Source organism: Silurus meridionalis, chromosome 11, assembly GCF_014805685.1.
Source record: "Silurus meridionalis isolate SWU-2019-XX chromosome 11, ASM1480568v1, whole genome shotgun sequence".
Taxonomy (NCBI): domain Eukaryota; kingdom Metazoa; phylum Chordata; class Actinopteri; order Siluriformes; family Siluridae; genus Silurus; species Silurus meridionalis.
Window position 1 is genome coordinate 18489418 of NC_060894.1, and position 14893 is coordinate 18504310.

Here is a 14893-nt window from a genome sequence, read left to right on the forward strand (position 1 = left end):
TATGTACAGAAAAGGCCTGTTTTTCTCAAATATTGATCACAAATCTGCCTAAATCTGTGTTAGTGAGCTCTTCTCCTTTGCGGAGATAATCCATCCACCTCACAGGTGTGGCGTATCAAGGTGCTGATTAGACAGCATGATTATTGCACAGGGCCACAATTAAAGTCCACTCTAAAATGTGCAGTTTTACTGTATTGGGGGGTCCGAAGACCAGTCAGTACCATTTGCCTCAAGCATTTTGCCATGTACAGTGATAACCGGGATTCATCCGTAAAGAGAACACCTCTCCAAAGTGCCAGACGCCATCGAATGTGACCTCACAGTGCACCGTTCTCCATCAAGAGCATAAAAGGCCAATGATCAGCAAGAATCACACTACACACCATCACAATAGTGAAACTCCCTTACAATTGGCCCTTCGGGATGGATAGATAGTAAAAATAAATAATAATAAATATATAGTGAGTTCCGCTGGGTGGCAGCACCGAGTCCGCTGTGTAAAACAGAATCGGATGTCGAAAACACCACCGAAGAAGAAGCAATTGAACGAGTAGGGAAGATGGTGGATTTTAGTGAGTGGTTTACGCTCGTTTTAGGCGCCTTGCAGAAATAAATTCTCACGTCGCACTGCAGCTGGGCTTGTTGCTTCCTCGCCATGTTCAAAAAAGCAAAACGCTGCAACTTCAGACGCCGGAACGAATCCGACGAAGAGAAAGACGAGATCCAGGATGAGCCGGGGCAAGAAGCGCCTCAGCCGCAGCCATGCGGGCCCGGAGGGGACACTACCCACACAACCGGCGCCGAGACGCTTACCACCATCAGCGCCGTCAATAGTCACGGAAATGGAGTTCAGACGGGAGCCATGAAGCTTCCTAAAGACAAGAAAAAGAAGAAGGAAAACCGAGAAGAACCGAAAGCCAGTCTGCTCAGCTTCAACGACGAAGAAGGTAGAATGGGTTGTATATTATAGCAGGGCTGAATTTCAAACGAGCGTCTAAAATAGTGTAAGTGCACTAGATAGGGTACAGAAATGAGTAGTCTAAATTCAGTAAGAAGTGCGTTTCTATAGGGAGAAAGGCGCTGTTTGGGATTCAGCCTGTGCACGACAGAGACTATCAAGAATTCGCAATAGCAGATCGTGAAGATAGCAGAAAATGATTGGTACACATCGTGTCTCATTCACTTGGAGTTAATTTGGGTTAATAATAAATTATATATATATTTCCCCCCTCACATTAAATACCAAAAAAGTAGAAATAAAAGTATAATACTATCACACAATGATCTACTGGGATTAGTGTCATTGTTTTGAAGGATCCATGTACAGTCCTATTGTAACCTTCTGGCAGAGGCAGACAGGATTTCACCTGAAATATTCTGGTGCTTGATTAATTTAATAAACAACCCAGTCTTCAGAATCCCCTGATCAATTAGCTGCATGTCCAAAATCATGACTGGTCCCACTTTATGTGGGATTGTGTTCTTTATTAATTCAAGCTTTAATTGTATTTCTGTATGTATGATTGATTTAACCCTGGCCGTATCGCATATTTTGGTTGCCCAGAAGCCTCACTGACATTTATATTACAATTCAGAGCGACTTAAAACCGAGGGTGAAGCAGTGGCAGTTTGGTATTGCTGGGATTTGGTCTTATGACTTTCCAATCCAGAGTCCAAGGCTAGAATAGATAAAAATGTAGAGCTATTGTAATAAACGGTGAGTTAATCCTGCAGTAAAGTGCATTTATGTATTCTAATGTAAAGTAGTTTTTTTAACACCAAAACTCACTTCCAAGAAGATCAGGATTCTACCCTAACCCTAACCCTAGATCCCTTTACTGTCTTCACTCTCATTGGTTGTTGCTCCTTGTGTGCAAAACATAAAACGTTTTTCAGTTTTTCACATCGCTGAACAGTTGTCGCAAACAGTCACTTTGAGTCATGTTCCTTCAGCTGTCATTGGGAAAGGAATGCTTTATAATCTAGTCTGAAATGTAGCTTTAAAATAGCTTACTTTGAATAGCTTGTTGAAGTGTCCTTGTTTCTAATGTAGAACATCATCCTTGTGCACTCGTCAACATCAGGAAGTCACTGGTCGAGGTTTCAGCTTTTCTGCCCTCATTTCACATGTTTTTGCTTGTTTCAGGACACGATGGCATGGTGGCCCAGAGGCTCTCCTGCAACATAACCAAATATTAGAAAATGAAAATTCAGTGCTGTAATGATTAAGAAAGCATCTCTCTTTCAATTGGAATTATTTGGATCATTCCAATTTTACCAAGTAGAGGAAAATTAGTAGGATACCATGACTTCTCCTTCGGTCCAATCATTTCTTCTGATTTCTGAATTTTCTTCTTTTTTTTTCTCCATGCTTTTTCAGAAAGTTTTTGGGTTTAGTGAAAACCTGTAAGCATACATCATAAACCAATTTGTACCATCGTTCCCTATTTTCTTAAAGCGTTACTAATAATGAATAAATAGCCCCATTAGAGTGATGAAAAATATTAATTATTTCGTTGCAGAATGACACAATTGTTGAATGAGCTTTTGATGATTTGAATTCGTCTATTTTAGCCACCAGCTTCTTCATTAACTGATACGCTGATGGTTACGGTTAACCGAATAATCTGTTCTAAATAACCTCCCTTTTTTTTCTCCATTAAATAAAACAATATTCAAACTGTTCCTTACATGCACCTTATATTTGGTGATATTTCATTCTGTTTTTTTCCCCCGATTTCAGACGACACTGAAGTGTTCAGGGTGAAGAAGTCGAATCACAGTAAGAAGATTGTGAAACAACTCAAGAAGGAGTACAGAGAGGAAAAGACCAGCCATGTTGTGCACGAAAAGACACAACTCGATGGTACGTAACAGTTCAATTCTCATCACTATTTTATATACACCACTCTGATATTAGGTTAAAACCCCTGACAGGTGAATAACATAGTGTCATTGTAGTGAAATGATCAGAGTTTAAGGATCTGTGGCCATGGCAAGGGCCTGTACATAAATAGGCTTTATTATTTATCAGGCGGTCACTTTTTGTCTGGAGTGGTTATTAAAGAGGAGCCAGTGGACAGCAGAGGCAGCAGTGAACAAGGGGAAGGTGAGATGGAGGTGGACAGTAATGAAGAACAGGTCGAAGAGAATGAAACCAAGCAAGGAGGAGAATTCTCTCAGGCTCTGTCTGCACTTAGCTCCCTCCGACCAGGTTTGTTCTAACCCCCTTCAATGCTTTTATGCTCTATGCTTCATGTTTTGTTCAGGATGTGGGCACATAAGCATTTAGCAATGTAACTCTCCCTTCAGGTGAGATTCCAGACGCAGCCTTCATTCACGCGGCCCGCAAACGGCGGCAGATGGCGCGGGAGCTTGGAGGCGAAGCTCCGCTCGTGGAGACAGAGGCGTCAAGTAAGCGGCTGGTCCGGGAAGATGAGCAAGGTGGCAGTGACGACGAAGACGAGAAGAGGATCGTGTTCAGTGGCGTCAAACAAAAGACCCAACGTCAGAAAATAGCAGAGGAAATCGGTAAGTGTGCTGTATCGATGTGTATGAGATTTTGCTGCCATCAGAGGTCAGTTTTTAAACCGCTGATGTATTTTCTGATGAGTTTTTTTTTTTAGCTGGTAATGTAATCCTCTGGTGTGTATTTTTGCTCTGGTTGGTTTGGTGTTTAGGAAAAATAATGTTAGATGGTAAAAGTGATTGGTGAGCTGTAAATGTGAAATATTGAGGGTAATGATGTGTTTGTGCCAATGCAGGTATTGAGTGCAGCGATGATGAGGCCTTGAATACTGAAGGACACGATGAAGAAGTCACCCGCTGGGAACAGGAGCAGATCCGGAAAGGCATTAGCATCCCCCAGGTGAGCTCCTTTTTGTTTTTTATTTATCCCACTGCTTTGGGAAATCGGGTTTGCTAGATTTTTGCTGCAGAACCAAAAACCCAGGGGGCGTAGTGCTGGAACCGATATAAGTATTTTAATAATCGGAACCATCGAAAGGTTAGAGGTTTGCCAGAAGCATTCAACAATGCAGAACTGTATATTCAAAAGTAGAGAAAAAACGATTTTACAGATAGCTAGGTTGGATCGTACTTAAACAAACATAACGCTCTATTTAAAATAGTACTGAACTTTATTGTAAGAATAAAGAACACTATTGAGGCATGAAAATGTGCTAAATGAAAAAAATATGAATATATTAATGAGTATAATTATATAATTACTAAATGATAAACATTATGTAGTGCACTCCGTGCAGCCGGCGTGGAAAAAAGGAAACAGCACATGATGTCAGTGTTTTGCCTCTAGAGGCCGCTCTCGTAATGACAGCGGACCGGAAGGCGGAAAAACTATCTGTATGGATTTTTGACGATAGTTCCAGCAATCAACTATTGGTGCTGATTAATTTGGAAAAACTGAGCTCTATATAACAGCATACTTCTCAATCATGAAACCCACTGCAGTATCTCTTTCCCTTTGACTTTGGATTTAACTCTGGCTTTACTCATTTGTCCATTGGTTCTGCAGTCAGGGGTAAATGAATATTTTTTTCTAATATACCAAATGCTTCCTAGAGCCATCTTGAAAATCTGAGGTAAGAAAAATTACTCAACCTGCCATTTCTGACTGTTGCCCATTCAGGTCCAAACCAGTCAACCAGAGGACACGAACGTGTATTATCACACTAGCTACGAGAACCAGCAGTATGCAGCACCGTATAGCATGCCCTATGGATACACAGCAATCGGGCCAGAAAGTGTAAAGCCTGTGAAAGCGGAGAACGCTGTGCCCTACCCAATCCCAAGCAGCAGCCTCACTCCTATCACTACAGCTCTGGTAAAGAAACGGCTCATGGACAGGTAGGCTCAGGGCAACTTGCTCTTCTTTACTTCCCCCTGTCTACTTTAATCTGACCTCTACGTAGAGTAAACTCCAGCCATATTCGATACAGATACAATACAACTTCCACATATGGGTTTTCCTTCCTACATGATATTTATTTTTGGAGACAGAGAGAAAGTCAATGAAAATGCAATAAAGGAAAAGAAAGATCTTAAATTTCCTCATTTAAACCAGATCTAGCTAACAAAGCTGGCGAAGTATGTAATATGCCCGTCATGTCAGATTAGTATAAGAACTAATTTTGCAGGGTGTCAGAGCTACCAGATCAGGGTTGGACATGCTTGTGTGAGCGTGTAAGTAGAAGTCACAGGCTCAGGTGTAGTACGCTGCTCTGCAAGGACCATAGGATCTGACATGTTTCTCCTGTATGCCAGGCTGAGCTCCATGCGTCAGGGCCGCGATGCCAGCGCCCGGCGCTATGAGCAGATTCAAGAGGAGCTGCAGGCTTCCGAAAGTAGCATCCTGCAGCTGGAGGGGTCCTCGCAGCATGTCGCAGAGCAGTATAAATTCTTGCAAGAAATGCGAGGGTATGTTCGAGACTTGCTTGAGTGTTTCAGTGAAAAGGTAAGAAAATCCCTAGAGACCGTCTTCCCCCTTCCCACCATGTAAGCTTGACTGCTGTCTTTATTTTACGTTTGAATGTAAATGATCTTTCCTGACATACAGTATTGTTGGTGGCCAACCGTAGATATCACAATTTGATTAATTGCATAGAATACATTTGTCGAATTAAAGTTATTCTATAATCTAAATTTTTTGGTCCTTTTTTACAAGCCAATCTTGATCTTCAAGTTTAAATGACCATCCATATTTATTGTTTGCTCTCTTTATTAAAATGCAAATAGAAAATACAGGAAATATGCAGACAAAAAAAAAAGGCTTTTTCAAGCAAAAGTCAGTATTTATTGTGCCCTTTCTTTCTATTAAGCCCATCCTGAACTTTGTTTTTTTGTTTTGTTTTTTGGAGACACTCCTGAAGTTTTCTGAAGTCATCTTCTGGTATATTATATAGATAGAAGCTTCATTTAACACTTCCCAGAGTTGTTCTTTAGACTTTTTCTGGAGTTTGTCTTTTTGTTCTTTCGCTGTTCATGTAATTCATACTGCATCTATAATATTCATGTCTGGACTCTGTGGAGGCCAATCCATGTTTTTCTCTCCAAATATGATTTAACCAGTGGTGGACAAAGTACACAAATCATGTACTTAAGTTAAAGTAGATACTCAGTAAAATATTACTCCAGTAAAAGTGTTTTCTTAAAAATGTTCACTTGAGTAAAAGTACAAAAGCATTTGCTTTCAAATGTACTTAAGTATCCAAAGTACTATGTTCCTATCATCATTTTTTAATAACAAGACTTTTTGCTTAATCAACTCCGTTTATGTGAAAAGACTCTAATGTTACTCAGTGCAATAATCTATTAATAGTATGATGGTATTGAGTCAAACACTGATTGATATCGATTAATATTATCATGAGCCCAAAACCTTCTCGCAAATAAGGCCACGGGTGTTGTGGCAAGTTCGATTCAGAAGTTTCTTCCATCGTTTCCTAATGCTGAACTGTATGTTGGTGATTAGATAACACCAAGCGCCAATCAAAACAAGTTCAAAGCGGAGCGCGTGCTCGACCCTGATTGGTGGATTGCTGCATGATTGACCAGTTATGTTAAGAAAAAAGATATTTGACTTTGAAATGTAGTGAAGTTGAAGTCTCCCCAAATGGACATACTTCAGTAAAGATTTGCGTAAAAGCTATTTAACACATTACGTGCTTGGGATCGTTTTCCAAAAGGAACGGCATGCAGAATTAAAATCTGACTGTACTTTTCAGCATTCATGATCTCATCTATTTGGACAATATCGTTGTGCTTTTTTTTTTTTCCTTCTGTTTTTCATTACTGCACACAAATTTCTTGTATTTTCTGATGGAGACTTGCATATTATATTTATTTTTCGTTCCATTGTAAGTGCTTTTGCTTCACCAGAGATTTTAATGCCTAAATAAACGTAGCATCACTACAGTCTTTATTGTTGTGCAATTACAATAAAAATCTGAAGTTTGTTTTTCCACAGTAGATCAGACAGTGTGGGTCTAGCAATTCCTTTAGCCGTGCTCCCCATAGCAGCTTTTTAACAGCATATCTTTAATTTCAGCTCAAAAGAGGACACAAGAGGTCATGACATGGCACCTCATTGCATTTGCTGCGGCACAAAAATCGAAGCTCTAAAAGTTTGAGTAGAAGCGATCGTATTTATTACCAGTCGACTTCCTAGTACACACCAGGCAAACATGTTTAAATTGCGTGCTAGTATTTGCTAGCAAATAGAAAATTGACTAGCCATTTGACTCTCCTGTGCCCCAGCAGAATGCAGAGAATCTTGAGCACCGATGCCACTCACTCACTCTCTCTCGCGCTGTCCAACTTCTCAGCCGGGAGCAGCCGTCACATGACCTATCGTATCTTTCAGGTTCCTGCTGTTCTGGAGCTGGAGGCTGCAATGCACCAGTTACTAAGGCAACGGGCGGTGCGGCGAGTCCAGAGAAGACAGGATGATATTAAAGATGAATCATCGGAGTTTTCGAGCCTTTCAAGTCAGTCCATCTTGAAGGTTTTTATTGTTTATTTGAACGGCCTCATTATTTTCCTTTTCCTTCTATATGATAGCGGCCACATTTAGCCAGACTGCCAGTCGTCCCTGCCCTGTTTGTCAAGAGTCACAGTGCTGCACACATGGCTTTATTTTAGCAGACCGGTTTTACGCCGACAGTTTAAGTGCCCGCTCAGTAGCCGGCATTCCGTGTGCCACTTTCGTTTGTGTGCGTTTGCGCGGGTTCTGAAATGACAACGAGTTCAGATCGCTTGTTAGAAATTACTAAGCCAGTGTGAAACTTTGCTAAAGTGAAGCGTAAGTAAGTATGAGTCAGTTAGTTGGGCAAAGTTATGTAATGCAGATTACATAAGAGCCTGAACATAAATATTTTTTGACGCATATTTACTGTAGTAACTTTGATGAGAATGATTACATTTCATGATAATACTCACGTTTCGAATGTTCACATAGGTAGAAAATGATTCTTGTAAAGTTGAAGAACATGCCTGGTCATGGGAGATTAATATGTACCCTGTCTATTGCAGATAAGGCTGTTATGGCTCCAAATCTTGACCCTTTTGGCAGAGATCGTGCAGCCTATCAGGAGCTCAGCAGACAGCGGAGGGTAGCGGAGCGTGAGGCCAGAAGGTAACCTATGTTTGTTTTTATGTATATTATGATGTATTAATTAGTTGTAACACACTATGTGCACTGTTGAATTGAACGCATTTGATTAACCACATGGGACTGTATGGCAATAAAGCTGCTAAGGATCTCAGTATGCAAATCACAGACTGTAAAATTCTACCATCGAAATTCAAACCAATAATAAACTCAAAACGGAATGGGACCTGATAACAAATGATATCAAATCGAACCAAACACTAAAGACAACTCCTCAATTTCCATTTCTGAATCCAGACACGAGAAGACCATATATACAAGATGCTTTGACACTCCAAACTTACACATGCTTTCCTGCTAAACGGAGAAGAACCCCCAAAATGTCCATAAAACACGTATTAATGGGCTGCAATGCTTTTCTGCTCAGAAAGTAGGAATCTTCCAACGTGTACAACCACAGAAAATACTAGAACACTTTTGGAACCTTAAACTGAAGGGCTTGATATAACTATTGAACTTTGCCATAGTTAAAACCCTGTAAAATGCTATGACATCTTATATAGCCACCTTTATCTTGCCATGGAAATATCCACCGTTGCTGGCATGGCATTAAAAGAGATATAAATGAGTATTTGATAAGCCATCATTAGGGAGTAAAAGTAACAGGGCCACGTTTGTGAATTTGGCAGAGCTCGCCGCAGACAGGCTCGAGAACAGAACGGACAGAGAGCCGAACACAAGGAGGGACTGTCCAGCGACGACGAGGAGACATCAACTGACATAACAGGCTTCAACCTAGAAAGAGGTAACTGTCTTAAAATGTCAGTGTAACTGGTTTGCTTTATAATAACTTGCATGCTTTGTATGTGTGTACACAAAATTCACAGTTCAGTTAGAACAGATGGGTAATACAGATGTGTGTGTGTGTGTGTGTGTGTGTGTGTGTGTGTGTGTGTATATGTGTTTAATGTTAACATTTCTAAAGATGTGTTCTACTTCTTTCATCACACCTTAACAAATGTCTTCATTCCTTTCATCCTTCATTTATTCACTCACTCGATATACGGTTTTGTCATTATTTTCTCCTGTTAAGAGAAACTTTTGAAGCTGGACATAAAATGCAACCGAATCCATAGAGCTCGAATACATTTACTGTTACACACCACGTCCACTGTTCATACTTTTCCCTTTTCCCACTAGATCGCATTTTAAAGGAATCGAAGAAGGTGTTTGAGGATGTCGTCGACGATTTCCATTCCTTAGACTGCATCAAGTCCCGGTTTGAATTGTGGAAGAACCTTTACTTCACAAGCTACAGAGACGCTTACATCGGCCTGTGCCTGCCTAAACTTTTTAACCCCCTGATCCGGCTGCAGCTGATCCCATGGTCGCCTCTGGAGGTACTCGTTTTGCCTTTCAGTACCCTGCATATATGTTAGCAAACTGATAGTGACTGCTATTGATACAGTTTGTGTTATGCGATAGAAAAGGGAATATTTGGTATTTTAAATGTACATATAAAAGCTTTGATTAAAACAAGGCCAATTTATTTTATTCCATCTTCTGTGTCCGACACGGTCAATGCCGTGAACGTCAGTGATTTAGATTATTTATTGACATCCCATCTTCTGTGTGTAGGAGGACTGCCCCAATTTTGAGTACATGCTATGGTTTGAGACTTTGCTGTTCTACGGCTATGAAGAGCAGAGCACCGGGCACAAAGAGGACATTGATAGCGGTCTCCTCCCTGCTATCGTTGAGAGGGTGGTACTTCCTAAACTCGCAGGTCAGTCTAATTTCTACTTGGAATAAATGTATTATTATGTTATCGTTATCAGTTATCAGACTCCAGTCACAGACAGTGAAACACTGAGCGTTCTGTGATTCTTACTACTCATTATCATCTCATTTAAGTGCCTGCTGCCACACACACACACACACACACACACACACACACACACACACACACACACACACACACACTAAACTAGAGACTAAACCATGTCGCGCCTTCGATATTTTTAAGTTACAATGGCATCATTGGAACACATCGTACACATCGTAAATCGGGGATCTGTAAATAGTGAGATCTATTGTGGTGTAATTTTTCATTTCGTCTCGTGTTCTGGTTGATGTTTACAGTGCTGGCGGAGCAGGTGTGGGATCCACTGTCCCAAAGTGAGACGTGCAGACTGGTGGCCTTCATGCGGCGATTAATAAAGGGCTACCCTACCATTTTACACGGAGACAACCGCAACACACAGGTTGGTATACCTGCTATTACTCTGTTATCTTTAACACGGACATGAACACAGTGGGGAAACCCTTTTTACAATAGTAACTCTGGGTGCAGCGGATCGCAGTTGATTCAGCATGCACGTGAACCGAGGCTTAATTGCTCATTTTATTTTACTTGCAAATCAATTGTCATTTTTTCAACGACTATGGACCGAAAAACATTTTTTCTTCCCCTGCCGAGATTTCTTTTTTATGTCATTTCGTAACTACGCAGAGCAGTCGTGTTCACGTGAAAGAGACATGTTAATAATCAGTAAACAACAATGGCCTCAAATAGCAAAAATCTTGTGAGCATTTCCTTGCAGTAACTTTGAAAATGAAAAGCAAATTAGCTTTGTCTCCTCCCCTTTTTCTTTTGCCGATCTGTCAAATTATCCGATCCTTGAGTTTTTGTGAACATTTAAACCGTCCTGTTTATCGGCTAGATGTTCACTGTGCTCTTTAATTTGAAGTTATTTCACGCGATTAGCATTTTTTTAATTATTATTATAAAAAAAAATAATAATAAAATACTTGAAACAAGTGTAAACTAGATGTGGAGTTTCATGTTTTTTTTCCCATACATTTTTAATTTAAGGCGTAAATACAATAAACAAAGTTTGCCTATTTTTTTATTTTATTTTTTCTTTTGCCTGAATTTGAATTTTTTTTATCACATGCTTATAGGAGTTGCTAAGAACAATTGTTGTACGCACACGACGCACGTTAGATGAGGACATCTTCATGCCACTGTTTCCAAAAAGGTATGTTCTAGGCAAGATATCAAAAGGTACATATTTTTGGACATATGTTAAATCACATGGCTGAGCGAGTTCCGTTTTTTTTTTTTTTTGTCTTTTCTTTTAGTGTCATGGAAAACAAGAACTCGAGTCCTTATCTCTTTTTCCAAAGGCAGTTCTGGACCTCCGTGAAGGTAATGTGAATACACACTTTGTCTGTCTGTCTGCTATATTTTAAAATTCTCACTAATATATAACTAGGTGTGGTTATGTAAATAAATACACTATGTACAAAAGCATCGGGGCACCTGACTTTTACAGCTATATGTGGGTTTTTTGCCAAACTGTTACCACCGAGTCAGAGACACAAAATCGTATAGGATGTCTTTGGATGCAGTATAATTGAATTTCCCGTCACTTGAATTAGGAGCATTTAAATGAATTTTGGCTTGACAATGCTTCTGTACATGGGTTGGAGTGAAAAATGTTGCTATAGAGCTCTGACCTCAAAACCATTGAATAGCTTTGGGGTGAATTGGGATGAACACCGACTGCACCTCAGACCTTCTCGCATCACTTACATCAGTATGTGTTTACCAACACCCTTGTGGCTGAATGAGCAGAAATCTCTAAAGGCACACTCCAAAATCTAGTGGAACATCTTCCCAGAGAAATACTAACTAAATGAGGGAGAGGATATTGAAAAAATAAGACAAATCTTTTGGTCAGGTTCCCAAACTTGTCTATTTAGTCCTTAATACATGTGGTATTTTATTATCAAGAGATGATATGGTTGCTCTTTTTTGCCCCCTAGTGGAATAACTATGACAAAACTTTCTTTTTTTTTTTTATATTTGTTCATATATATAAAACAAGTAAAATATATAATTAGTGAGAAGCCATAGAGTAAGGAATACTTTCAAATTTTCCTGCTGTAATTATTGGAAATCTCTCTCTTATTTGCAGCTGCTGGGGAACATCCTGCACTGGGATGGCATCCTGTCTCAGAACAGTCTGAAGGAGCTTGCTGTTGACAGCACACTTAACCGCTACATTCTATCAGCACTACAGTCAACAGATGTTGGAGAGGACAGCGTGGAGAAATGCAGGAAGGTATGAGCTATGCAGTCTGCGCTTAAACACTTTCAATTAACTCCGGTTTAATGCATTATTAGCTTTCCCGAGTTCAGGTTCTGAAATTCTCTTTTCCTAACTGCTTCCTGAAGGTGGTGGAGTGTTTTCCTTTGCAGTGGTTCAGCAGTTTAAAAGGTCAGCAGACTCTTCCACAGCTGGAGAACTTGTGCCGCTACATGAAGCACACGGCCAGTTCATTGTATCGTAGCAGTTTTACTGCTTCTGATGTGGACAAGAGGATAGCAAGGTGATTTTTATTTATTTATTTATTTATTTTTCTTTCTTTAAATTTTTCTAGATGATATACCTCGATAGAAAAAGCAAAGAAAGCAACCATAATAGTGGAATGATTTGAAGGCACTGTAGAGTAAATGGACTTGGAACACAAGAAATCCATTAGGGATGTTTACAGTAGGAAAAAGTGATGCCTAGATAACTTTTAGTGCTGATGAGAGAGAGAGAGAGAGAGAGAGAGAGAGAGAGAAATGCTTGCATTGTACAATGTGCACAATAAAACCATAGCAGTGCTTATATATAAAGCCTTATATATAACTGAAGACGTTAATGCTGTTAATCTTCAACGGGTCAGAATTGTTTTGGCAGTAAAAAGTGGGACCAATAAATGATTAGGCAGGTGGTCATAATGTTATGCCTGATCAGTGTATACATGTGATTTATAACAGGACAAGTGCGGGAAAAAAATGTTGCTTTTAATGTTTGTGTTTTTACCTATTTACCGTTTTCCTTCACAGGGAGCAAATTAAGGAGATAGTGAAACTTCTGGGTCGACTCAATGCTTTAGATCACGTCATCGCTGTCTCTACAGAGAACGGAATAAAAGACATTAAGACCCTTTTGGAGAATAAATGAGAGTCGATGAACATGAACATGATGAGCGCTGATTAAAAAAATGACTCCTGAGTGCCTGGTCCTTTAGAACGCACTGTGTATAAATTGTAGATATTGTACATGTCTTGCTTTGGGAATTTCTTTTGTTCATCTGTTTTCTGAGGTGGTATGCAACTCTGGGCTTCGGGGCGATTAACATAAGAATTTAAATGAGAACGAATGACACGTTATCAGGGGTTTGTTTTAAACTGCAGAGGACTGTTTCAACTCATTACTCATGTTTGTGGGCTTTATATTCTTTTCACTTGCTTCATTCCTTCTCATGAGCAACTTTTTTTTAACCAATTGATGATGATCTACCTGTCTGCTGCAGTACAATCGGATGAAGCTTGGCTGTAAAAAAGCACTTGATTGCATGACTGCCATAACTCTTGTCATTCACTTCACATTAAAAGGATGATATTGTGCATTTTAAAAATAATTTTTTGATTCAAGAGTGTTTTAATAACTGAATAAAAATCTCTGTTGGAAGCAGTGTCATTCAAAAAAAGAAAATTATGTGCAGTTGTATTTCTACGTGTATATACTTTTTTCAACAATAAAAAGGATCAACTGAAATGCAGACCAGCATAGACGAGTAGTGTAATTGACAGTTATTTGGGTGTTGGGCCATTCTTAATATTGCCGTGACAGTGGTAGAAATGTCAGAAGTACCAGTTTTTCAGGGTTTACGGGACACTTGGTTTGCCTGCCTGATTTGCCTCTGAATAATCTGTTCATCATCAATGCTGAATTTACAAACCTGTGTGGTGAATACATTTTCTATAAGAGCAGATCAAAGAGTGAAGTAATTGCAGATCACATTTATAATAGTGCACTTGTTTTGCTGTACTCAGAATCGCTAATTCGGGAGGATTAGTATAGTAAAAACCCATAGTGTGAAGATAGTAGATTAAACTAGAACAGGACAGTTCCTGAAGAAAATGTGAGTAGTGCTAGCTGGTGCAAAACTCCACACCCAGAGTAAGTAAGAAAGGGGTGAAGTTGTAACTGTCTGTTTTTTGTAAATAGATGGTGATTGGGCACTGACTTCATGATAGATAGATAGATAGATAGATGGATAGATAGATAGATGGATGGATGGATGGATGGATGGATGGATGGATGGATGGATGGATAGATAGATAGATAGGGATAGAGCATTAAATCGGTAGAAGAGAAGTAACGTTTACATTTTTTTCACTGAAAAACAGTATTCTGGCTTTTGTTAAACCAGCATAATAGTAGTAATAATAAACTGTTTTTAATTGATCGAAGTTATGCTTCTGTGGAAGTGATCGTTTTCCCTGTAAATTATTATTGAAAGTTGAGCTTTAACTCCTTAAGCTTTCAAGTTAACGTGCATCTGCATCAACAATCACATCTGGATATTTAGGCCACACCCACTTTAGCGGCAGTATATCTATCTATCTATCTATCTATCTATCTATCTATCTATCTATCTATCTATCTATCTCAAAACTGTAACTGAAATTTCTTTAAAGTAGAAAAGATTAAGGTCTGCATCGAGTTTTGTAGATGGATCTTAAAATATCTAAATAAATATTTCAATGTTTAATATGAATAATAACGTTGGCTTTGGTCAACCCATATATAAAATATAATAATAATGTCCTTTATAAAGTCAGCATGATATCAGGGCTACTGGGTTGAAGGTAATGACATCGGCATCTGGTCAAGTTTTCCGCCAGTCCCAGAGCTCGGG

General features: G+C 39.4%; 1 protein-coding gene across 1 annotated transcript; it reads left to right on the forward strand.

Moving 5' to 3' along the window:
* The first annotated feature begins 491 nt into the window (after positions 1-491).
* paxbp1 (PAX3 and PAX7 binding protein 1) lies at positions 492-13758 on the forward strand. Its single transcript, XM_046861733.1, has 18 exons — positions 492-947; positions 2744-2866; positions 3035-3214; positions 3313-3531; positions 3765-3868; positions 4649-4866; positions 5284-5473; positions 7382-7505; positions 8050-8152; positions 8818-8933; positions 9329-9528; positions 9767-9914; positions 10271-10392; positions 11093-11169; positions 11273-11339; positions 12112-12258; positions 12372-12526; positions 13032-13758. Exons 1-18 carry the CDS (start codon positions 656-658, stop codon positions 13147-13149), a joined length of 2703 nt encoding a protein of 900 aa, XP_046717689.1. The 5' UTR covers positions 492-655; the 3' UTR covers positions 13150-13758.
* Positions 13759-14893: the final 1135 nt, after the last annotated feature.

Bases quoted from the DNA above. Each gene is read 5' to 3' on its own strand.
- paxbp1 (XM_046861733.1), top strand. From the start codon at position 656: ATGTTCAAAAAAGCAAAACGCTGCAACTTCAGACGCCGGAACGAATCC. The intron at 9,529-9,766 runs GTACTCGTTTTG...TTCTGTGTGTAG, and splicing joins TCCCATGGTCGCCTCTGGAG to GAGGACTGCCCCAATTTTGA. The intron at 10,393-11,092 runs GTTGGTATACCT...ACATGCTTATAG, and splicing joins GAGACAACCGCAACACACAG to GAGTTGCTAAGAACAATTGT.